This window comes from Pyrus communis, chromosome 5, assembly GCF_041283825.1.
Source record: "Pyrus communis isolate YQ-2024b chromosome 5, ASM4128382v1, whole genome shotgun sequence".
Classification (NCBI taxonomy): domain Eukaryota; kingdom Viridiplantae; phylum Streptophyta; class Magnoliopsida; order Rosales; family Rosaceae; genus Pyrus; species Pyrus communis.
In genome coordinates this window covers 17,693,985-17,719,569 of record NC_142569.1, presented here as the reverse complement: position 1 = coordinate 17,719,569, position 25,585 = coordinate 17,693,985, and the positions used below count along the sequence as shown (strand labels likewise).

Sequence of the window (25,585 nt, the reverse complement as noted above, 5' to 3'; positions counted from 1 at the left end):
CTCCACTCTTCTTCATCCCACATTTTCTCCAAATAATTTCTCCATAACTCAAACATATAAAAATGAAAACTAAAAATAGAAAACAAAATTTCACAAATATGATCTCACATTTCCACGATATAATTTTCCTTTATATTTATGGAATAGTTATTAGCTCTTAAAAGTCATTATGCATTCTTTAAATATATAGATTTGACAAACCGGCATTATATCTATCAAAGACAAGGAGCAAGAAATAATTGCTTGGTCACAAGTCAATAATAATTTCTTTCTAATTAACATGTGTAGTAGATTACCAAGAGAAGTTTTCCACAAACATTCATCATTTCAGCCAAATAATGTAAATTAGGTTTTTCTTGGTTGAGGCAATAGTAGGACTTCAAGCTAGGCAAGTAATTATGCAACTTTGATCGTAGCATGCATGTCTTACTAGCAAGTTACCAAAATTTATTTTAAATAAAAATAGTGAATTCTTGATCAATTGAAATTTACCGTCCACCATGCCAGTGGAAGATATATACAAATGATCGATCATCACTTATTTATTCATTTTCTTTATTCTTAATAACATAGCTTATCTTCTTAGATATATCCATCAGCAAAAATTGCTAGAGTGGTTGTTGATTCTTCCATAGCTAGTACGGTTTCTCCCCAACATAGTTGCCTGGGGGATCATAGTTGCATCCAATGAAGGTACCCCCACTGCTGCACCTCACTTTTGCGCACCCTACACGAGCCGAGTTACGCCAAACCACCTGTGTATAATGCCCACACACCTTTCCATCAGCACACGAGTTCGACTCATAATTGTAGTCGGCTTTCTCCGCCACCCACAGGTCCACAGCTGCCGTTCCTGACATGTCACCAGTGCTCATGGCAAGGTTTTCACCGTACGGCCCACCGGAGTGCACGAGACTGCAGTCGCCAACATGTTGGTTGGCGTAGTTTTGTGCATAGCCTGCTACATTGTCATCCCACGTCAAGGGACCAACGCCTACTGCTTCTCGAGCGGTGTTGTGGGAATTGAGGTAGTCTTGGGGTGTGTCTTGGGCATGAGAGGATTGGATAAGGACTGAGCCTAAAATGAAAAGGAGAGCTAGGGAAATATTGCACAACCCCATGTTAATGGTTTGTTCTCTTTGTGGATGGGCAAATGAGATGTTATGGTGCAGAGTATTTATAATAGCGGGGAACGGTAAATGTTGATATTATGAGCTCTGAGAAATTGAGGCTGTGGAAATTTATTTGCATGACTATCAAAGTTGAACTTTCATTACGTTATCAACTGAAGAAACCAAACCGTCGCCGAACTGATGAAAGAAAACCCTACTTCTATATTTCTTTACTTACAACGGCTTACTTTTACAAGTCAAATTTACGAGAGGATTAACTTTTTTTAGTACTACAAGCAATATTCTACATAGTCTAGACGAGGATGGAGAGAGTTTGAACCAAGAAAAAAGATTTGAACCACTATGATAATCTACCACTTGCATGAGAAGTACGAAGATTAGTCAAACTTTCTCGAGGTAATTAAATTGTCAGTATAACAAAAATAAGCAATCGCAACAGCAAAAATGTGGCTACTGCTGGGGCAGCAATAATATCGATCACTGACCTAGATATTATGTTGCTATGCAATACTTTAATTTCCCGATATTTGGTAACACAATTAACAATCCCTTGAAACCTTTGAAATTCATGTTGATGATGCAACATTGCAACAAATTGGAACTAATTGCTTTGGTAAATAAGCAGATCTGCTTCTTCGAATTGCGTTTGTCATATCTGTTTACTTCTCTTTTAGAAAAGTATATGATCGATGCATGTAGGAAAAGTATATGATCGATGCATGTAGGAAAAGTATATGTTCATCTGTGAAGGAAAGGTCTACTAAGCCTTCCCGCCAATTTCGGGGAACAAATTGATCGTAATTGTTGGATTCATGTATGCAGTAAACTTTGAAAAAGAAAATTAGGTACGATGTGGAAAAGCATGTTCTATGCACTGTTGCAATACGTGTGGTATACGAGTCTTCTCCGAAGTTCTATTCTGGATTAATTACACAAACACCCTTTGAGGTTTTTTGTGTTTTCACAAAACCCTCTCAGGTTCTCAACATATCACAAACACCCCCTTGACGTTTTAAAATCATTTCATCAACCTCCCTCCATGACAAAAAAAAAAACCCCTAGCAGTCATGACATAAGTTATGAAAATACAAAAATGCCCTTACGAAGTTAAACTAGTGTTTGGCTACAAGTTTTAGTTAGACCTATCATTATTTAGAAGAAGAAGAAGAAGAAGAAGAAGAAGGAAAAAAAAAAAAACTCTAACAGTTCTACCGTATAAAAACCTTTTTTTCACAGCAGCGTGAACACAAATATCTTTCGTTGGTTGGTTTCTCCAACCCTTGTTGCTCTGATTGCTTGGCCTAAACCTAATTAAGCTTCATTAATGAAGGTTGCTGAAATAAAGCAAAAAGCTACCTTTGCCATGCAATTGAAGGTTGGTTTCATTAGGACATGCTTTTATTCGTTATTTTTCCATAGTCTTGTTATGGTGTGGTCTCATTATTCTATTCTATTCTTTCCATAGTATATCTTCTTCTTTTTTAATTTTTTAATTTATTTAATTTTTTAATTTTAATTTTTCTGAAACACTTAGTATGACATTTTTTTATTGGACCAGGTGAAGACGAGTTTGAAGCGAATGACATTTCCCAAAAGCACATTGTGCGATTGCCTACAAGCCACTGCAGTTGTATGGAATGGAAAATGGAAAATTAATGGGATTCGACGTAAGCATGTGTGTGAATGCAATATATGGAAGCGAGCCAACCTAGAAGACTGCTGTCATGAATTCTTCACCAAAGAGAAGTATGTGGCATCATACTCATATCATATTCACCTTATTTCAAACGAGAGATATTGGGCAGACGACCCTTATGATGCCATTCATCCCCCACCCTTAAGGAAACCCTATGGGAGGCCCACAAAAAATAAGAGAAAAGAGGCGGATGAACGTAAGAACGGGTAAAAGAGAAAGAGATCTTGTGCATTATCATGCAAAATTTGTGGTACATTGGATCATAATAGAAGAAGGTGCCCAAATGGAGATCTTGAGACGATTCAAAGAAGAGGTGTGAATGTTGCAAGGGGAACGGGAAGAGCGAGCAGAGGAGTCAATGCACCAAGGAGAACTAGTAACACTAGGAGAAAAGGTTAGAATCTATTTTTTCTACTACAATGTGATATTTTGTTTTTGTTTTCAGTTTTTACATATGAATTCATTATTCACAATTTCATTTAATTTTGGTATTTATGTTGATAGTGCTAAACGAGGGAATTCAAATTGGTGGCACTCATGCAACAAGCCAAAAAAAATTGGAAGTCAAGCTCCTGAACCAAGTCAAAAGATTAATTAGAAGCCAAGCCAATGCAACAAACCAAGTTGTTGGCAATCAACCATTTCGAAGAAGTTGCTACAATTGGATTATGACTTTTATTTTATATTTTGGGTATAATATGATAATCTTATGTTTGGTTGTGCATTGTTTTTAAATTTATCGTGTTAAGTTTTATTTTGAATTGTTGCAGCCTGTTGAAAATATTAGATTGTTGAATGTTGAATTGTTCTTAAATCTATCGCGTTAAGTCTTATTTTGATTGTATATTTCTTTAATGCTTGAAGCACGCAATCATATGATTAGCTGCACTCAGTGAATTGGTTGTTAGTAGAAGGGAATAATATTTTGAACAAGAAAAAGATGATCATGAAACATAGGGGAGAATTTTTTGTATCATGAAACACAAAGCCATTAGGCTAGTCTAATTGGAATAATATGATAAATATTATGTTTGAGGTGTTTGGATGCAAGTGTATCATATTCCTAACTGGAATATCATATTTCTAATTGGAATATAAACAAGGTTAATTTTGTCATTTACTTTTTTTTTTTTTTTTTTTTTTTTTGTTGATGTCAGCATAAAACTTATAGAACTCTAATTGAAGGGGTTTTGTGAAATGATTTTAAAACGTCAGGGGGTGTTTGTGATATGTTGAGAACCTGAGAGGGTTTTGTGAAAACACAAAAAACCTTAATGTTTCTTGATACGATTGCTGATAGGATTGCTTAGCATAGAGGTTCTGTCATGCCCCAGTGCTAAAGTATGTACCAAGACATTCGTTGAGATCTAAGTCCAGTTCACCTTTGGAGAGGCTTGCTACTATGAAAAGCGATAAGGTGGACTTTGCTGCTAAAGTAGTGCCAATGCCTATTCCTCTTGCTGCTGAGACTCATTCGCCTATTGCGAAAGAGGAGACTACTTGCGTGGGCAGTAATGAGAAATCCGCCAAGCCTGTTTCTGGAAAGGCTGCTGAAATTTGTGTGCTTTTGAAGCCATATCTGCTAGAAGATATAGACGTGTGCGCCAAGCTTGTTGATGGTGTTAGAGGGATTATTTACCTCAGTTCCTTTGCGAATCATTCAACCCAATGTCGAAGGACTACTCTTTTAGTTATAATGTTGAAAAATGGCTATTCTGGCATCCGAATCTATGCTCTTTGACCAAGAAGATACCAAGACTGCTAAAGATGTGCCAAAGACTATGACAGCTAAAGCTTATTCCTCAGCTGATAAGATCAAGAGGTTGGAGTCTGAGCTTGTTACTTTGAAGGGGTCTAATATCTTTGCCCCTACTTCTTTGAGTTTGAGACCGCTCGCCAAAAGATTGTTGACTTGAAAACTAGGCTTGACGCAATCCAAGTTAAGTATGAAAGTGCAGATGAGGAGATTGGATGTTACATACCTCAGATTCAAGATCTTGAGAATGGTGTTTCTGAGCTTCGTTCTGCTGCTTACGTAAAGGATAAAGAGTTGATCGTTGTATATAATCAAGTGATCCATTTCAAGAAGATCGTCGATAGGCTTGAACCCCAAGTGTTGAAACTCCAAGGTACATTGAAGATCAACGAAAGTCTGAAAAAATGAGCTGCAGCGCATCTGTTTTGGCCTACTCGAGGAGAACGAGTAGCTAAAGGGCTCGAAGCTAGGCTCCAGGCTTCGCTTGTTTAGAGTCAGGTCAATTTCTTCAAGATGGGTTATGTAGATAATCTCTTTGGTAGGCCGCCTGACTTTGATTTTACTCGGAAAAAGTTTGAGACCTTTTCTATTTCTCCGGAAGACTTGCTTGCCTTTATTTTTTAGGCTTCCATTGGTAAAGTAGTCGGAGAAGTTGGTGCCTAGGTTGAGGCAGTTGGGGGTGAAGTGCTGGATAATGCCGTTGTTGAGAACGTCGTGGCTACTGAAGGTGTGGCGACTGAGTAGTCATGGGATGTTCAAGCTGGTGAAGAGTAGTCTTCTAGGTAGCCATTAGAATTTTCTTGGTTTTCCTTGTTGCTTTTTTCTTTGCTTGAACTCCTTTGACCTTTGCTATTTGTTTGTCAATTTTGCTAGAAAATTTAATAAACTTGCTTCTTTTGTTTTTCTTCATCTTCGCTTCTTTTGTTTACACCTAACCTTAGACCTTTAGACCAGCGACATGCGTGCTACTTTTCTATAAGCAGACAGGCCTGCATAGCCTATGCAGTCGTAGGCATTGGTGTAGAACTTTTGCAAAGTTGTTATCCATAGGGTCGGCAGCCAGACACCTTACTTACAGAAGCAGACGAGTCCGTGTGACCACTTGGCTATTAACCTTGGCTTTCTTCAATCCTTTGAGTTGTGTGGCCTGCATCACAACATACTAAAGATTTTTGGGTTATGAAATTTGCTAACCTTTCGTATCAAAAGTACCTGGTCGTATGGAATTTTGTAAGCATAGGTCTGAGAGAATTCTTTGCTTTTTATGTAGCCAATTTCATGCGTTGCGTAGCAAGTATCACAACATTTTAGGAATTAGTGTAGATCTGAACGATCAATCCACGCTTGGCAGAGGTAAAGCTTATCGACTGCGTAGCATGTCGACAGTGGATAAAGCTTCGTATATGCATGCTAACTTGTTTAACCTTTCACAAAAATGTGTGGTTGTATAAGTTTAGCACGGCTTACTGCTCGAAGGACAAGTTGTAGGCAGTGTTTTGGAAACCGTAGGCTACCTTAGTGCACTCGGAAGCAGCTTTAGGGTTTTAAGGCAGCCATCCATAAGGCGGACAGCATAATGTGCCCCTTTCGTCTCTAGGGCTCGGTTCCCCACAGATTAGGCCAAGAGACCCAATATCCGTCAGTTAGCTAAGCCTTGAAAAAGGCCATTGTGGCTATTTCTAAGAATCCCGACGCAAGCGATTATGCACCTAGTTATACTAGGGCAACCCGACTCATCCACATTTGGATATTTGAATTGTAGAGTTTATCCTCCCGCGTTGGAGAGCAGACCAATGTGGGTGTTGGGGAATTGGTTTACCCTCTCGCACTGGAAAGCATTGTTGGTCCCTCGGGGGGGGGGGGGCACAATTTCTGCGATAAGTCCCTAAGAATGACGCAATGTTCTTTTGAAGTGTATGAGTGATTAGTTGTTGTAAGCATGCAGTTGAGCCAAGTTGTGATTTACTTCTGAATTTCTCGTTGAAAAACGAGTGAAACGAACAAAAACTTAGTTGTAATGTAGAAACTGCGTAACACCTAGATAGTCTTCAGCTCGCGAAGTAGTGCTCGGTAAGCTGCTTGAGTCTTCAGGCTTTGATGTAGCGGGTGGTCACATATGGTACTTCATCAGATTGTAGGCGTTCCACTGCTTTTCGATCTTTTTGTCGTTCATAGTGGCAAGGGTGTAGCTACCCTTACTGCCTACTCTGCTGATCATGTACGGACCTTCCCATATGGGATTTATCTTTTTGAAACTTTCTGTTTAGGCAGTGCTGAAGGCTTTTCTTAGGACTAGATCTCTGGGTTAGAACTACCGGATCTTGGCCCTTTTGTTGTAGCTAGAAAAGAATTGTTGCTGGTAGGTTATGATGCAGGTGATGAGCTTTTCGCATTTCTCTTATGCCAGATCTAGATTTTCGGCCATCTCCTTTTCATTTTGCTCGACGCTTAGCAGTAAAGTGCTAAAACCTGGCACGATGACATTGGGATGAATGATTACTTTTGAACCAAATGCCAAAGAGAAATGAGTGTTATCGGTTGCTTGTCGTTTGGTTGTCAAAGAGGGATTTCTTGAGGCAATCGATGATCGTCTTGTTGGATGATTCGGCTTGCCTATTACCTTGAGGATATCTCGGCGTGGACATGTGCTACTTGATGCGATATTTCTGGAATAACTTCACCAAATCTTTCCCTACAAATTGCAGGCCATTATTTGTGACGATGGATTGCGGGATGCCAAATCGTCAAATGATGTTCCATCGTATGAAATGCTCTATATCCGTCTGAGTTGTGGTTGTTATGGGTTATGTTTCTACCCATTTGGTGTAGTAATCAATTGCCATGATCATCATGTCTCTGCCCCCAGTAGTGGGCAACATCAGCCCTACTGAGTCGATTACCCACTGCATAGATGGTCAATGACTTTTCTGCGGGTGTAGTTTACTGGCAGGCAGTGCTGGTATAGGCTTGTAACGTTGGTAGCTGTCACACTTTTGTACTAATTCCTTAACGTCTTCATGCATAGTAGACCAGTAGTAGCTTGCGTTAAGAGCCTTCTGTGCTAAGGATCGGCCTCCGGAGTAATTTCCATAGACATCTTCGTAAATCCAACTTGGAACCTTTTGGTCGTCGAGAGGTGTTAGGCAGTGAAGATGTGGACCAGTGTAAGATCTTCAAACAAGAATGCCATTCCACATATAGTAGCATGCTGCCTTCGTTTGGAGCTTTCTAGACTCCAACCTTTCCATGGGGAATGTGCCATTAATCTGGTAGTCTATAATGGGACTTTGCCAATTTGGAGTTGTAACCTCTGACACCTCGGCTGCCGGCTCCACCTTTATACTTGGCTTATCTAGATACTTCATCAAAATATAGCGTTTGAGTTGGTGGTCTAGGATGAAGCCTAAGCCGGCTAGTGCGTCCGCATGAACGTTGTCTACCCGTGGAACTTGAGTAAGAGTATAAGTCTGAAATGCCTTAAGTAGCTTTCGTACCTTCTCTAAGTATTACACCATCTTCAGATGTTTTGCCTCGTACTTCCTAGTAATCTGGTTGGTGATTAGCTAGGAATCAAATCGAGTTTTTTCACCGCCAAGTCTTTTGCCATTCTGAGGCTTGCTAATAGGGCCTCGGACCCCGCTTCGTTGTTGGATGCTTTGAAGCCTATAGTGATCACCTGCTCGAGCATCGAATCATCTGGGGTGACAAAGACCACGCCTGTTCTCGAACCTTTGTAGTTGGATGCGCCGTCAACATGCAAATGCTAGAAGTCGGGTGGAGCAGGCGTGGCTAAGATGTGCTCGGCTGCCTCTGGGGCGTCTTCGGGCAGCTTTGTTGCGTCGTTTAGGCTAGACGTGAATTCTACTATGAAGTTTCCCAAGGCTTGGGCCTTTATCGTAGTGCAGGGTCAAAAAACTAAGTCGTATTGGCCAAGTTCCAACATCCATTTCATTACTCATTGAGAAACATCCAGTCTATGTAGAATTGATCGTAGAGGGTATTGAGTCATGACGATGACTGTGTGAGCTTGAAAATATGGAATGAGTTTCCGAGTTGCAACAAATAGCACCAAAATTAGTTTCTCCATCTTCAGGTATATAGTTTTCCCATCGAGAAAAGCATTAGAAGTGCAAAATACCAGCAGTTGGGCCCTCTAGATGGCCTTAAAAAGGGCTTGTATCAATTGGTGGATCGTTAGAGAAAACGGTTGAGGGCGGCTGCTCGTCTGGTCAAGCTTTGGATCTCCTTCAAGGTAGTTGGAGACTTCCTCTCTAGGATTGCTCCAATTTTTTTAGGATGTGCTTCAATTCCTCGTTTGGTTACTAGGTACCTTAAGAATCTGCCTGAAGATACTCCACATGTACATTTGGCGGGATTGAGCTTCATCTTGTATCTTCTAAGGATGTTGAAAGTTTTCGCTAAGTTGCTGATGTGGTCTGATCGCTACTTGCTTTCACCATGATGTCGTTGATATATACCCCTCTATGGTTACTCCAATTTACTTCTTGATCATCATGTTTACTAACGTTTGGTAAGTGGCTTCTGCGTTTTTGAGATTAAAGGGCATGACTTTGTAGTAGTAAGTGCCTCGCTCAATCACAAACGTGGTTTTTTCCTTGTCAGGCTCATACATGGCTATTTGCTTGTAGCTGGAGTATGCATATAAGAAACTGAGCAGCTGGTTCCCAAAAGTTAAATCTATTAATAGATCGGTTCGAGGGAAGTGGATAAGGATCATTTGTTCATGTTTTGTTGACGTTGGTGTAGTTTACGTAAAGCTTCCATTTTCCCTTCTATTTTTTCTTTACTAGCACGACTTTGGCAAGCTATGCTGAGTGTGCTACCTCTTTTATGAATCTAGCCTTCAATAGCTTGTCACATTTCACCTTGATGATCGCCACTCGCTCGTGTGCAAAATGCCTTTTCTTTTAGATCACTAGTTTAGCACCAAGATTGATGTGCAACTTGTGGCAAGTTATCTCGGGGTCAATGTCGGGCATGTCAGAAGGTGACCATGTGAGATGTCACGATTTCTCCTAAGGAAAATCATGAGTTCTTCCTTTTCCTTCTAGCTCAGAAGTGAGCTGATTTTAGCAGTCTTCTCCAGCTGCTGGGGATCAAGAATGATTTGTTCAGTGTCCTCCTCAGGTTTCCATCCCGTCTCGTCTGATGGTGCGTTGGTTTGAACTCTATCTTCTTGATCCGACTGTTGTAATTGCTATTTGGCAGCTTCATTGTCCCTTTGGACCTCAATTACCTCTATGGGGGTAAATGTCTTCTTTTTTTATTCCTTCAGTACTTGCACAGTGCATCGTCGAGATGCGGCCTAGTCAGAGTTGATTTTTCTAACTCTTCATCCCGGGATGTGGAATCAGATTTTTTGATACTTGACGGAAGTGATGGCGTCCAACTTTATTAGCCAAGGTCTCCTTATAATCTCATTGTAGGGAGACGGGTCGTTTACTATTGTGAACGTTTACTTTGAAACAATTGGCGATGTTTTCACGTCAAGTGTGATGTGATCGATGGCTGTCGAGGTGTGTTCGTTGAATCTAATGAATAACTCTGCTCGGCGTATGATTGTGTTTTCCAGGCCCACTTCTGAATTACTGAGAGCTGAAGTTGGTTGACTGCTTTTCCATTGTCCACAATCATTCTGTCGATTATGGCATAAGCCAATGGGATATATACTACTAGTGCATCGTCGTGTAGGAAATCTACACATTTGGCATCTTACTCGGTGAAACCAACAATGGGTCCAGGTTGGGTGTTGGTTGCCTGGACTTATGAGACTAATAGAGCTTGATGCATCTTTTTTTTTTAGAATTGTTGTTGGTCCCCAAGTGCTCAGATTCGGCGAAGATGCCATTGATCCGAATCGTCTTGTTAGGTGGTTCTTTGTTGGCATCCGCGTTTCTTCTAGGCTGCGTAGCCGGCTTCTCCAAGTATCTGATGACTTTTCCTTCTTTCATGAGCTTTTCTAGGTAATTCTTCCAAGTGTAACAGTCGTCAGTTGTGTGATCGGGACCTCAGTGGAATGCGCAGTACTTGGTGTTGCCCAACTTGGAAGTATCTCCCTTTGATTGTTTCGGTAGCTTGAACCATGGTTCATTTTTTATGTCTCGGAGGATTTGGTGAATTGGGATCGAGAACTTAAAATAGTTCTTGGATGCCAGCATTCTTTAGTCGTGGGTCTATCCTTACATTTGGCCTTCTGACTGCTTTTGCTTTACTGTTTCATGTCCTTCTTTTGAGATACTGCCGACTCTTTTCGAGGTTGCTTGGGCGCCTTATTTGCTCACCGAGCCTTATCCCAAAGTGCATGCTTCTCTGCCAGAGCAAAAAAGTCTGCCAAAGTTAGATATTCTTTCATGATAAATTCTCTAAACAATAGGTGGTCTGCTAAGAGTCATTTTTGGAAGGCTGCGCTTGCTATCGAGTCATTGTATTGAATTATCTTCCCCTTTTCTGCTTTGAGCCTCTTCACATAGTCGTGGAGCGACTCATTTAGGTTCTTCTTCATGTTGACCAAGCTGTCGGACTTCTTCTTGATCGAGCAGTAGGACGAATATTCTTTGGTGAAAACCAAAGAAATATCATCGAAACTTCGGATAGACCGTGGCGGCAAGGTATGGAACCAATCTTGCACCTCGTCTTGGAATGTGGTGAGAATATCTTGCACAAAAGGACATCGTTGTTCCGATAAAAGACCATCATGCTTCGGTAGTACTTCAAGTGTCTCTCTGGATCTCCATCTTTTTTGAAAGATATGAAATGTGGCATGCTAAACTTGCACGGAGGTTCTGCCTACTCAATCTTGTCCGTGAAGGGCGACCTGCTTATGTTGGTCATGTCTCGACATAGTGCTTTCATCGGTGACCTCATTACATTGAAAGTTATGCAATTAATTAGTCATGAGCCTTTTTACTTCTTCCTAAATTTGCCTTTGTCGGGGTAGCAAGTTCTCGGCTGCCCCTGTTCTTGACCTGGTGGTCTAGTCTATTATTCTATATGTTCGGCTCGTCCAAGCCATGACTGCGGTGCATGTGGTACATCCCTAGCAAGCGAATGAATTTCTCGTAGGCCACTGGTTAAACTTGAGCTGGATTGAGTGACTACTTTTCTCCATCCGTTGTGTTGCCTACTTTGATGTGAGGTGGATGATGCTCTTTATGGGCCTAACCGCGAATGAACATTTCGACTGGAAGGTTGCTCATGTTGATTGTCAGAGTACGGTCCCAACCATGAATGTATGCTCATCCATGGGCCTAATCGAGAGTACATGCTCTTATGCGTGCTAAGACGGGAGTATACACTATCTCGAAGGCCCAATCGGGAGTGTATACTGCTGGAACGCTACGTCTGTGGTTAGTTAAGTGGCTGCTTGCTGGGACATTGTTGGAGAGGTTGCTCTTCTTCCATTGTCATACTTCTAGGCACCTCGTTAGGGTCAGGTTGCACCTCAAGAGCTAATTCACCTAGGTTGTCTACTATGCGAGGGCTCTCGACAACTCTATAACTTGTCGAGACAAATGTTGTTCGCCATTTAGTGGAAGAGCTTGGACGAAATGTGTCTACTTGAGTAGTGGAAGCGTGGTAGACTCCGAGCGCGTGATTTGAGTTAGGAAATGTCAAATCCACGGAGAAATGTGGTGAAAATGCCCCCGGTTCAATTGTTGGCCCAAAAATCTGAGAGTCGGGATGGTTGAAGGGTTTTTGGACCGGTTTGGGCTGCTTGGGACACCACGGGAGTGGGTTGCGGTGCACATGCATGTTGGGCTTGGGCTCGGCTCAGGTGCGTGGTAAGCTTTGGCCAAGTTGTGGCTCAAGCCGATTTCTCCTAAGCTTGGGCCTATGTAACTTGGAGAAGCGCGAGGCGCTAGGCCATTTTTGGCATAGCTTTGGCCTGCACTTTTTGGGCCGTCCGTTGTGCTTATTGCCCACCATGGGCTATGGGTTTGCCAAATGTTGCCACGGTGGTGGTTGCCGTAGTGGTTACTATGGTGGTGTCCCGTGGGAGTGGCGCTGCTCCACTTGTCGTTGTGTTGAGCCTTGTGGATTGTTGTGGTCCTAATTCTTGAACGTTGGAATTTTCGTTCGTCGTGGTTTTCGAATCTCTTGACATCATACTTTTCTTTTATGTTTATTCAAAGAATTTTTGTATAAAAAATTCTAGAAATAAGAATGTACGAAAAATCTACGAACGAGCAAAAAATTAGAAACCTTGAATGCGAGAGTCTTCTACGAGCGTGTGACTCAAACTCTCAATGAAAGCACTAATTTATGGATGAAAATTTCCGCCTTCTTCTTCTTGGAAGAAAATGCACCTGCAAAACAATCAACACCTAAGATTAAGGCCAAGAGCCTCACGCGCCCACGATGAATATGGGGTTTTGGCCGAAGAATCTCCAATGCCGAAGTTAGAATTTGAGAGAAAATGTTTAAAGAACTTTTGGGAGAGAATTGGACTTAGGTTTTTGGAGAAATGAGGGGCTATATATAGAGGTGTGGCCGGCCCTATTAGGAGAATTGGGACTAGAGGTGGGCAAACGGGTATAGGAACCGCGGGTAGGGGCAGGTCCAAAATTTCTGAACACAAAATGGGGCAGGGCGTTTCGGGTATACGAAATGGCCGGGGCGGGACAAATCTTAAAATAAGAAGGAACGGGCCTTCAGTCCGGCCTGTTTCTAACATGGAATAGAATTAAGACGAAGTCTGAAACCTAGTCTTCTCAATTTCTCCTCCCAACTCCTCTCATTTCACTCAGAGTCTCATACTTCACTTCACTCGTTCTCGAATCATTTGACAATCCCTGTGCATTTCTATTGATCTAAACACCCTGCATCCTCTCCAGAAACCCACACAAAGACATGTCGTTGTTCTCGTACACCTCGAATTCAACCCCACCGGTGACCCTCACGCTATCAATGCTAACATACATCACCTTCGATGACTCCTTATCGACCCGATCGTGGTGGAGCATAAGCGAGGCCGAGTTCGATGCTGGAACTGCCGAGTCTTGTTGATTTAAAATGATACCCCAATCTCGCGTCGAAGGTGGCGGAGCGTGAGGTGGTCGAGAACCAGTCATCTCCTTCGTCTGACTTAGACCCATTTTTGCAACGCATGTCTCTACTCCTCTTCAGTTTTAAGGTATTACGTTTTAGGGATTTAGGATTGAAAATTAAATTAGGGTTTTCTAGACTTAGGGATTTTGGTGGGTTCTTGATGACCTCTGTTATGTTCCAATTTCAAATCTTTTATTGAATTGAATTTGAATCGAGTGAGTTTGAAACTTCTGCTGAATTAAATTGAATTTGAATCGATTATGTGTATGAGTATATATATATATATGTGTAAGAATTGATGTGCAGTGTAACCTTAGTTTTAAAAAACAGCTCCTGTAATTTTCAAATCTGTTTATCTTGGATTGCTTGTGTTATGCTTGGATTGGTTCAATTAGATTGTTATAAGTTGGATTTGTTAATTTGTTTTAAACTGCCCATGCCATCAGGAAGATGCATTTGACAAAGGCTAAAAGGTACTTGGAAGGTGTTTTAGTCCACAAGCAAGCCATTCATTTATGCCATTTTTGTCGCAGTGTTGGTCGAACTGCTCAGGCGAAGAACCACCAGTCCAATGGCCAGGGACGTTGGCCGGTTAAGTTTGCTAATTTCATTCCAGTGTTGTTGTAGTGCACAGTAGCACTGCATTTTATAAATTAAAAAAAGAAAAGAAAAAAAGTTGGACCCATGGACTCGCCCTGAATTGGCCTGTTTGAAACGGGTCGGGTTCGGTTCGGTTCCAAAACTCAAAACCCCTCTACCTGGACCGGCTCACCCCGTTACTGTTTAAAACGAGTAAGGTCCGGTTCATTCAAAATTGAGCCTGGCCCGGCCGTGCCTAGCCCTAATTGGGACCGGCCACATATGGTTGATTTGTAGGATTGATTGCAAGCTATTATGTAAAATAATATCTTGCAATTAATTTGGTAATTAATCCCAATTTAAAAAAAATATTTGGTAATTAATCCAACTCGCTCCATATGTTTTTTGATTATTTTTGGCTCCACAACACATACATCCAATAGACATAAATATAATGAATAAAAAGCTAAAACCGAGCAGTTGTTTTTCAATCAATTAATCAGGCTAGTTTTGAGGGGCATACTTGATATTAGAATAGAAAGGAAAATTGCACTAGTAAATAATGGTTGATTCATCACCCTATTAAGGAAAGTTTGTTGAGGTGGAAAGGTGGTCAGAGGGCTGAAACTTACTTGTCTATTTAAAAGCAAGTAATCCCTTATCACAGTAGTGAAAAGGTGTTGATCCCTAATATGACAGCGCAAGTTCAAATCCTGTCGGTAACTAATCTAACATTTAATCTAACAAAATCCATCATTTGACCAAAACAAAAATGTCTATTTAAAAAAATATTTTTCGGACATCACCACTTTAGTTAACGAAAACAATGTAATTGGCCCTTTATCACAGTGGTGGAAATGTTTTAAGCATTTGTATGGCGGTGTGGGTTCAAACCCCGTCAGTGGCTAATCTAATATTTAATTTAACTAAATCTATCGTTCGACAAAAAAAAAAAAAAAAAAAAAAAAAAAAAAAACAAACACAATGATTTAAAATTCGATACTCCAAAACACGATAAAACTATTGCTATGCCTATGCCATCTTTTATTTTGAGAAATTGCAACACGCCATGCACAATAATATGACAGAAATAACGGCGTTGGAGGATATGCTGGGGCCTAGATTCTGAAAATCCCTTAAAGATCTGTAGTTTACAAATCTTAAACATGAAACCTAGATTCTGGAAATCCCATTAAAAATCACATATTTCCAATGACATGCATACCACATGCACACCACATGCACATGATATACTCACAAATCTGAGCCAACCCTAAAACAAAGAGCTCATAGCTCTCCTCAAAATCAAAAAAATGACATCACCTGTGAATTTTTACATTTTATATGTCGGTATTTTGATCATTTCGCTTTTGTGCATGGTGTGCATGACCGGTTTCTCCTATTTCAGTCCTAAGATTAAGAAAATGGGTAATTTTTTTGGCAATTTTCTTTTTATTTTTAGAAAAACTAATGAAAATGATTTGAAAATTTTGAATGTCAATCAAAAGCCATATAATAACTTTATTTAATAGTTAGGACAAAACTCAACACTAAACCAATCCAAATAAAATGGCCCAAACAATGAGTGCCCCATTTTGCCCCTAATGGCAAAGCATTTCTCCGTTTAATATCTGTTCCTTCATGGATCTTTGTGCTATGTTCTGTCTCCCCCATTTCTTCTCGACATGATGACAATGATCTCCTTAAGAATGAAAGGAGAGGAGATGAGAGATCCCATACTATTTCTTGAACTACAATAAAATTACATACTATTTATGAAAATTGAACCAAAGTAATCAACATTATTTCTGGAAGGGAACAAAATAATTAAACTATCTTTGAAACTGAACTAAAATAACCACACTATGCCTATAACTACATCACAATAAGTTGCATTATTTTTAAAACGAAACCAAAATAACTCACACTATTTCTAAAAAGGAACAAAATAAGCATTATTTCTAGAAATACAGCAAAATAAATCACACTACTAAAATTGAATTGAAATGATTCACGCTATTTCTAAAACTAACACAAAGTTGCAAACTATTTGTGAAATAACTGTAAAAAAAATATAATTTGATATAAATTTCCAGTTCCATCCCTGTAGGTCTTTGAATCTTATGAAGCAAGGTCCAAAAGATACAACAGTAAGTCATATAAAAAGATGAATTAAGATGCCAAAATTAACTGTATGAACGAGGATATAAGATGACCGTAAATTTACTTGTAATTTTTTTTTTTAATTTTTTTTTTTTACTTTTATTAGGAAAAATGGAGATTTTGAAATTATTACAATAATTTAAGAGATGAGAGAGTTTCAAGCTCAAGATGCATGGATAGAAATCCAACACCATTTGTACTAGTGGCTCTTAGCCACTAGTACAATAAATATTCATACCCTTTTCATTAAATAAAATTATTATATGATTTTTAGTTAAATGAAAGTCAGCTCAAGCATTTTTCATTAAAACTCCCTTTATTTTTCTAACTTTCGTTTTTTGCACTTCAAAAAGGGTCAAGTTGGTAGAAAACTATACAATGTTTGTGTTACCCTTGTCTATACTGCATTTCTTATAAACAACATAAACTGAAGGTGGAGGAATAATTCGGTTACGAATATACTATTTACAAGATTCGAATATGCCTATATTGCATTGTTTAACCATAAAACATGTAGAGACATTTCACCAAAACTTGGCCTAAATGGTCCCCCGCGCGCGAATAAGCATATACTATAAAACAATATATAGCATCGTTGTTATTTTCTTGACTGTTTAGTGAGCAACAAATTTAGGTCCATATGCATTGGTATATAAACGCTTCTTGATGAAAATGGATACGATATAATCCTATCACCGTTATATGTACGCAATACGTTGCGTAAATTTTTCTTAGGGATTTACCCCTATCATGCATTGAGGGCCACCGGCGTACATCATTCGGTAGAGAAATTTTTTATTATGATCGAAATACGGATGATACATTACGTATTTTTATATAAACGTTGGAAAATTTTATTTTTTAAAATTATTAACTTTTTAGCATATATATCTCATTATTTGCATAATGATATGTAGTGTATCATCCTATGTTCTGATTACACTGAAAAATATCTCCTTCCATCCTATGTGCCAAGAAATAATTTTTTCAGGGGATGCGCATGACACCTGGTGTTCCCCACCTACTAGCATTTCACACCTTGGATATCATCTTTTGAAATGACTCAATCCTTCGATCTTATTTCTGAGAATATAAATCAAACTAATTTTAAGAAAAAGTAAAAATCAATCAAATAAACAGACAAACAATCCAAATTACGTCCAGGATCTGGAACCCTCCGCCCCACCCATACCCATTCCTCCCTTTCCCTCACGTCTCTGTTGCCCTTTCTCTTTCTTTCTCTCTCATTTTTTTCTTTCACCTCCTCTCCTACGCCGGAGAAGAACACGGGAAGGCCGACCACTTCACCATCAATTAGATCGGGATTGGGGACACCAGATTTCTGGTTAAGTTGCCGCTGAACATCCCTCCGCTTGTATGTCGAAATAAGAGTGGAGAAATAGAGAGCAGATGAGAGAGAAAAATGGGAAGAGAGAGAGAGAAGAGATGGGGTGTTGCCGGTAAAGTAGTCAGCCGACGATGGGGTGGGTAGTTGCTCTCTGATGGGTGATTGGCGTGGACGAGGTGGGGGTTTGTTCACTGGGATAGGGGTAATTTAGAAATTGTGTTAGATAAAAATTCTAATTTGGATTTTTAATTGATTTTTTTTTTGTTAAATTTTTTTATATTTATATTTTGGAAAATAAAATTCAAGGATTGAGTCATAACCAAGGTGTCAAATGCTAATAGGTGGGGAACACCAGGTATCATGTGTACCCGACTCCTGGAAAAATTTCTCGTCCGGTGTCATAAAAGTCTCTCTCATAAGTTGACTCATCATGTATACCTAGCTTTTTGTAAAATCGACACCCTTTTCTCATCCTTGTGGTTAAATTGTACAAAGTACAAACCCTCTTATTTACGGCCTGATGATGCCTAAAAAGCCAAAAAACGAAGTCATTATTGACTAGCTTTTTTAAGGGCATTTACAAATTTATAAGTAAAAAAGTATTTACTTCAGACAATAATCATGTTTTAATCCGTTAGATGAAAGTTTAGCAACTCTAATCTACTGGATGAAAATGATTGACCATAAGGTTTACATATGTTTTATAAGATGATATCATTAATGCACAAAGCCAAATTTGTATTATTCAAATACATCAAAAGGATGTTCTTTCACAAAGCTTAGTAAGAAAAACGACAATCACTTCTTAGTTCATTTTATTCTTGAAAACATAGTTATAGCCTTACATAATATCAGAAAATACTTAATATAACAGATAATTAATGAACGCTTAAGTGATTATCGAATATTAGTTAATTAGTAAGGTCTCTGCCCAGCATAGTTGCCTGGGGGATCATAGTTGCATCCAATGAAGGTGCCTCCATTGTTGCACTGCACTTTCGCGCACCCTAGACGGGTTGAGCTGCGCCAAACAACCTGAGTATAATGCCCACACATTTTCCCAGCAGCACAAGTGTTAGAGTTGTAATTATAGTTAGCTTTCTCGCTCACAAACAAGTTCACGGCTGCTGTGCCCGACAAGTCACCGGTGCCCTTTGCTATGTTTTCGCTGTAGGACCCACCAGAATGAACACGATTGCAGTCATTGATGCGGGAGTTAGCATATCTTTATGCATAATTGACTAAGTTGGTATCCTATGACAAGGGGGCAACGCCCACCTTTGCACGAGCGGCGTTGTGGGCATTGAAGTAGTCTTGTGGTGAGTCTTGGGCATGAGAGGATGGGAGTAGGGTTAAGCTTATGAGACAAACCAAGGCAAATGAAGTCTTCCACAACCCCATAATATTGGTTTCTACTCACACTGCAAATATTTGAAATGAGAAGTGTAGCATGTAGTATTTATAATGAAAAAAAAGGAGAAAGGGGATTGTATTTTCCATGGAGATACCATAATTTCCAACCACGTTAATTTGATATGGTATATCAAAGATCTAATGCATTAATGTGGCGTATCCATGTCATATTGATATTTAATTAATTAGAAGTATTTTTTTCAATATCACATATAAGTCTTCTTTTGGACTCAACTAGTTAGTAGATATTTTATTATCATTTCAAAAGTCATTCTACTGGTGGGGTACCAGTGTATGATGACGTTGTATAAACGCCAGTGTACGATGACATTATTTTTCTCTCTTTGTCTGCAATGTCGTCATGACCTAAATGGCTAAACCCTATGAAGACGTCAAAACTGTTAGAAGGCAAACTAAATCCCGATGGATGAGGGATTATATTTGACAAATACGTGTGTAATATGTAAATTGATTTGTATAGCAGTTAGATGCTAGTTTATAGGAGGACTTTTGTATAAATCTTTCTCACTGATATCAATACATTCATTCTGGCAAACATATTATTTTCCAAGTTGAGCAAGATTAATCATTGCTTTGCTTTGCCTTCTCTCTTCTGCTGCTAGATTCCTCACGTCTTCCATTTGGGACAAGTTCAATTTCTACTGATTGTCCTTTCTCTCTTATACACTGTGACATTTGGGGTCCTCACAAAACCATTTCACTCGCCGGTGCACATTATTTTTTAACCATTTTGATTGCTACTCGAGATATACATGGGTGTACCTCATGTGCCATAAATCTGAAACACAAGGAATCTTAAGTCTTTCTTTGCCCTTGTTCAAACTCAATTTCATTCCAAAATACAACAAATATGAGTAAACAATTGGGGTGAGTTTTATTCTATGCGCCAATTTTTCCAAGATAATAGGGTTATTTATCAACATACATGCGTCTACACACCTAAGTAAAATGGTGTTGTTGAATGTAAACATATGCATCTCCTTAAGACCACTAGAGCATTAATCTTCCAAAGTGTGCTTACCGCTGCCTATATTATTAATAGCTTGCCTACCAAAGTCCTTGCCACGAAAACACCGTTTGAGAAACTTTACAACGAGCCCCCTACTTATAATCGTATGTCCAAAGTCCTTGCCACGAAAACACCATTTGAGAAACTTTACAACAAGCCCCCTACTTATAATCGTCTGTGTGTATTCGGATGCCTCCCCTATGCCACATCTACTGACCCCACTTTTAAATTCACCCCTCTTTCCACAAAAAGCTTTTTTCTCGGTTATCCCATTGGGTAGAAAGCTTATCATTTATATGATTTGGACACCTGCAAAATATTCACTAACCGTGATGTTTTTATTTGAAGAAAATTTTCCTTATCAATCCAAAGATAATACCTACTTAGCCCAAACAAAAAAGGCCACATCAAGCCCACTAACTACACCCGTGCTTCCAATACGCCGAATTCCTCTTTTTCTGATGTAAATTGTCCTTCTCCTTAGCCAAACCCAGAACCTAACATCGGTCCCCATGTACCAAATTCATCTTTACGTGATGTAATTTCTTTTCCTCAGTCAAACCCCGAACCTTCAGCGTCGGTGCCCTCTTCTCCCCAAAAAAATGTCGATAATTTGTTTACCCACGTCAACTCACCACCAACTACCGTGGCACCACCAATCGTGACGCCACCTCTTCATCTTGATTCACTAAATTTTTTTAGTAGTTCTTGTGGTGAGACGGCATTTTCAATGTGACCGTTATGATGAAAAAGCTATTAATTAACCCCTCATGGTAGGCCTTGTTAGCCATTGAGGTCCAAATCCAAACTTTCATTAGTCTTTTGTTAAATAAACTCACGTGACTATCACATGGAGGGTCAAATTTGTCATTTCAATCCAAATTACATCCTATTCCATGGACATTTAGTATGAGTTAGGGTTTAACTAAAATTAGATTTTACAGAAAAAAAAAAAAAAAAAAAAAAGCTTGAACACATAGAGTGAAACTAAACCTATAAAACCATGTCAATGGTTAGGAGAAGAGTTGAATGTGAAGTCGCGCCTAATTTCTTAGGTATGAATTAATTTCTTTTGGAAATCCTAATACTTCTAATAAAGCTTTGTTTTTTTCCAATGCCAACACGTCTTTGATCATAAGTTAGAGTCTTAGTCTCACTTGAATTTTCATTCTTGTCTAATTTGTACCAGTCTGATTGCATATATGCTTTTGAATTTTATCTTTAAGTTGTAGTGTGGTTTGATGCAGGCCGTAGTCGGCCAGCACACAACCTTTCAATTTTTTTTCCTAATCTTCTTTGAATTTTAATTCTTTAAGTTTCTTACGCTCTTGAAGTTCATATGCAGAGGAGGGTAGACATAAATATTGAATTTTTTGCAATGCCTTTCACCCATTATCTTGAATCCTTTAATTTTGCAATGCCTTTCACCATGGGGATTTGAGTTTGGACCTCAATTGCTAATAGAGTTCACCACAAGCGTTGAATGAACTGTTTTTTCATCACAAATATCAAATTAAAAGTGACTTGTCATCATGGGACCACAAAAAAATTTGACCGTAACCGAATAGTATTATCCATGAATATCCTTGGACCCCGACGCAAGAATTCCACCCTAGAGTACACGCATGTTGTAATAGCATTATTAGCATTAACATACTTTTTGGCATATAGCCAACAGGGGTGGCTATTCTTGTGACCATGAAGTTAGGCTATAGTGTGGAAATTGTGAGGCTGACTTGTATGTATTGGGACCTTTTTATTTTGCATTGGTATAATATTTTAGTAGATAAGATGTTGAGTTTTTATTTATGTGTCTTGAGTTCGAAACTCTTCTCTCTCTTAAATTATTATAACTTTCAAATCGTTCCCCGCCCTTTAATTATAATATATATAAATATATATATATATATATTTTTTTAAATTAAGACCATACAAATCTTTGGTTGCGTAAGAAAATGTGGGACACTATGGCCTGTATGTATCGGGATCAAGGTTCTAAAAGATGCTATGCGCTAGTCGGACGGCGGGTTGGGACCTAGTGCCTAGGCAGAATAGGCTGATTTAAATAAATCTATTATATTTCGTGTAAATAAGTATATGTTTATGCTTAAAATATATATAATTTTCATCATAAACTAGAAAATAGAATGACATATCTATTGTGAGCTATTGGAACATAATGAAAACGTGGGAACAAACATATAATGTATGTTCATTTAAGTATTCAACAAGTCTATTTTCTGTCTAAGTGAGTCGCAACCTAGACGGGTCTGGGCGGCCTAGGCGGTCTAGATGGGCACCTTAGTAGGTGTAGGCGTCATTTCTTAATTTTCAAATGCCTAACACCTAGGTGTGGCCCAGGCGGCTTTAGGCGGGGATATTTAGAACAGTGATTGGGATAGTGTAGATTTTTTTTTTTTTTTTTTGGTTAAAGTCCAAATGGATTTGTGATTTTAGGCACGGGTTACGTTTAGTTCGATTCGGATTTTTGTCAAAATAAAAAAACCAAACCGAAATTATTGTTCGGTTTGGTTTGTTTTTTTTCGATTTGTTTGGTTATCAGTTCGGTTTTTCAGTTTGATTTGGTTTTGATTCAATTTTTTTTAAGGAAAACTAACGAAAAGGGCTTGAAAACTTTGACTTTTAACGATAAGGACAAAATAAAGGATAAATTAAATAGCACCAAGATTGACTTTTTAGTGTAAAAATATGATTTTTCGTTAAAGTGAATAGTAACGTGGGCTTTTCGTTAAAACTCTTATTTTTTTTTAACAAAACCTGAAATTTATTTATTTTGGTTTAAAAAATTATGAAAATTCTGACGCATGATCCATTTCCTCTTCCTTGCCTGTCGCCTCCCAATCAAATCAAATACAAATGTATATGATTGACTTAACTAACAACAAAGAATGAAACCCAGAAATCTCTTTGAACTACCCAATCCTGAAAGCAATACCAGATCTACTCTAAAAGCCTTGCACTACAAACCGCGTCGCCAAATTTTAAAAAACAAATTGATGCTGCTGATTAATCGATATATAAAAATTGGTTGCCATGACAAAATTGTGTTAGATAAAAATTCTAATTTGGATTTTTAATTGATATTTTTTTTTTTGTTAAATTTATTTTTATTTATATTTTGGATAATAAAATTCAAGGATTGAGTCATAACCAAGGTGTCAAATGCTAATAGGTGGGGAACACCAGGTGTCATGTGTAACCCGACTCCTGGAAAAATTTCTCGTCCGGTGCCATAAAAGTCTCTCTCATAAGTTGGCTCATCATGTATACCTAGCTTTTTGTAAAATCGACGCCCTTTTTTCATCCTTGTGGTTAAATTGTACAAAGTACAAACCCTCTTATTTACGGCCTGATGATGTCTAAAAAGCCAAAAAACGAAGTCATCCTCGACTGGATTTTTTAAGAGCATTTAGAAAATTATAAGTGAAAAAGTATTTACTTAAGACAATAATCATGTTTTTATCCGTTAGATGAAAGTTTAGCAACTCTAATCTACTGGATGAAAATGATTGACCATAAGGTTTACATATGTTTTATAAGATGATATCATTAATGCACAATGCCAAATTTGTATTATTCAAATACATCAAAACGATGTTCTTTCACAAAGCTTAGTAAGAAAAACGATAATCACTTCTTAGTTCATTTTATTCTTGAAAACATAGCTATAGCCTTACATAATATCAGAAAATACTTAATATAACAGATAATTAATGAACGCTTAAGTGATCGTCGAATATTAGTTAATTAGTAAGGTCTTTGCCCAGCATAGTTGCCTGGGGGATCATAGTTGCATCCAATGAAGGTGCCTCCATTGTTGCACCGCACTTTCGCGCACCCTAGACGGGTTGAGCTGCGCCAAACAACCTGAGTATAATGCCCACACATTTTCCCAGCAGCACAAGTGTTAGAGTTGTAATTATAGTTAGCTTTCTCGCTCACAAACAAGTTCACGGCTGCTGTGCCCGACAAGTCACCGGTGCTCTTTGCTATGTTTTCGCCATAGGGCCCACCAGAATGAACAAGATTGCAGTCACTGATGCGGGAGTTAGCGTATCTTTGTGCATAATTGACTAAGTTGGTATCCCATGACAAGGGGGCAACGCCCACCTGTGCTCGAGCGGCGTTGTGGGCTTTGAGGTAGTCTTGTGGTGAGTCTTGGGCATGAGAGGATGGGAGTAGGGTTAAGCTTATGAGACAAACCAAGGCAAATGAAGTCTTCCACAACCCCATAATATTGGTTTCTACTCACACTGCAAATATTTGAAATGGGAAGTGTAGCATGTAGTATTTATAATGAAAAAAAGGAGAAAGGGGATTGTATTTTCCATGGAGATATCATAATTTCCAACCACGTTAATTTGATATGGTATATCAAATATCTAATGCATTGATGTGATGTATCCATGTCATATTGATATTTAATTAATTAGAAGTATTTTTTCAATATCACATATAAGTCTTTTTTTGGACTCAACTAGTTAGCAGATATTTTATTATCATTTCAAAAGTCATTCTATTGGTGGGGTACTAGTGTATGATGACGTTGTATAAACGCCAATGTATGATGACATTATTTTTCTCTCTTTGTCTGCAATGTCGTCATGACCTAAATGGCCAAACCCTATGAAGACGTCAAAACTGTTAGAAGGCAAACTAAATCCCGATGGATGAGAATATGTAAATTGATTTGTATAGCAGTTAGATGCTAGTTTATAGGATGACTTTTGTATAAATCTTTCTCACTGATATCAATACATTCATTCTGGCAAACATATTATTTTCCAAGTTGAGCAAGATTAATCATTGCTTTGCTCTGCCTTCTCTCTTCTGCTGCTAGATTCCTCACGTCTTCCATTTGGGACAAGTTCAATTTCTACTGATTGTCCTTTCTCTCTTATACACTGTGACATTTGGGGTCCTCACAAAACCACTTCACTCGCCGGTACACACTATTTTTTAACCATTTTGATTGCTACTCGAGATATACATGGGTGTACCTCATGTGCCATAAATCTGAAACATAAGGAATCTTAAGTCTTTCTTTGCCCTTGTTCAAACCCAATTTCATTCCAAAATACAACAAATATGAGTAAACAATGGGGGTGAGTTTTATTCTATGCGCCAATTTTTCCAAGATAATAGGGTTATTTATCAACATACATGCGTCTACACACCTAAGTAAAATGGTGTTGTTGAATGTAAACATATGCATCTCCTTAAGACCACTAGAGCATTAATCTTCCAAAGTGTGCTTACCGCTGCCTATATTATTAATAACTTGCCTACCAAAGTCCTTGCCACGAAAACACCGTTTGAGAAACTTTACAACAAGCCCCCTACTTATAATCGTATGTCCAAAGTCCTTGCCACGAAA

At 38.7% G+C, this 25,585-nt stretch overlaps 3 protein-coding genes across 3 annotated transcripts; all 3 read right to left on the bottom strand.

The window, feature by feature from the left end:
- Window positions 1-254: 254 nt before the first annotated feature.
- On the bottom strand, window positions 255-1,164 carry LOC137725748 (pathogenesis-related protein 1). Its single transcript, XM_068464523.2, has one exon. The coding sequence runs from the start codon at window positions 1,119-1,121 to the stop codon at window positions 636-638; it is 486 nt and encodes a 161-aa protein (XP_068320624.2). The 5' UTR covers window positions 1,122-1,164; the 3' UTR covers window positions 255-635.
- A 17,283-nt stretch (window positions 1,165-18,447) lies between these two features.
- On the bottom strand, window positions 18,448-19,167 carry LOC148696904 (pathogenesis-related leaf protein 4-like). The gene is given in 1 exon segment (XM_088693279.1): window positions 18,448-19,167. A coding segment is annotated over 1 exon segment (486 nt). The 5' UTR covers window positions 19,146-19,167; the 3' UTR covers window positions 18,448-18,659.
- Window positions 19,168-23,757: 4,590 nt separating this feature from the next.
- LOC137726306 (pathogenesis-related leaf protein 4) lies at window positions 23,758-24,467 on the bottom strand. Its single transcript, XM_068465221.2, has one exon. The coding sequence runs from the start codon at window positions 24,439-24,441 to the stop codon at window positions 23,956-23,958; it is 486 nt and encodes a 161-aa protein (XP_068321322.2). The 5' UTR covers window positions 24,442-24,467; the 3' UTR covers window positions 23,758-23,955.
- Between the last annotated feature and the right edge of the window lie 1,118 nt (window positions 24,468-25,585).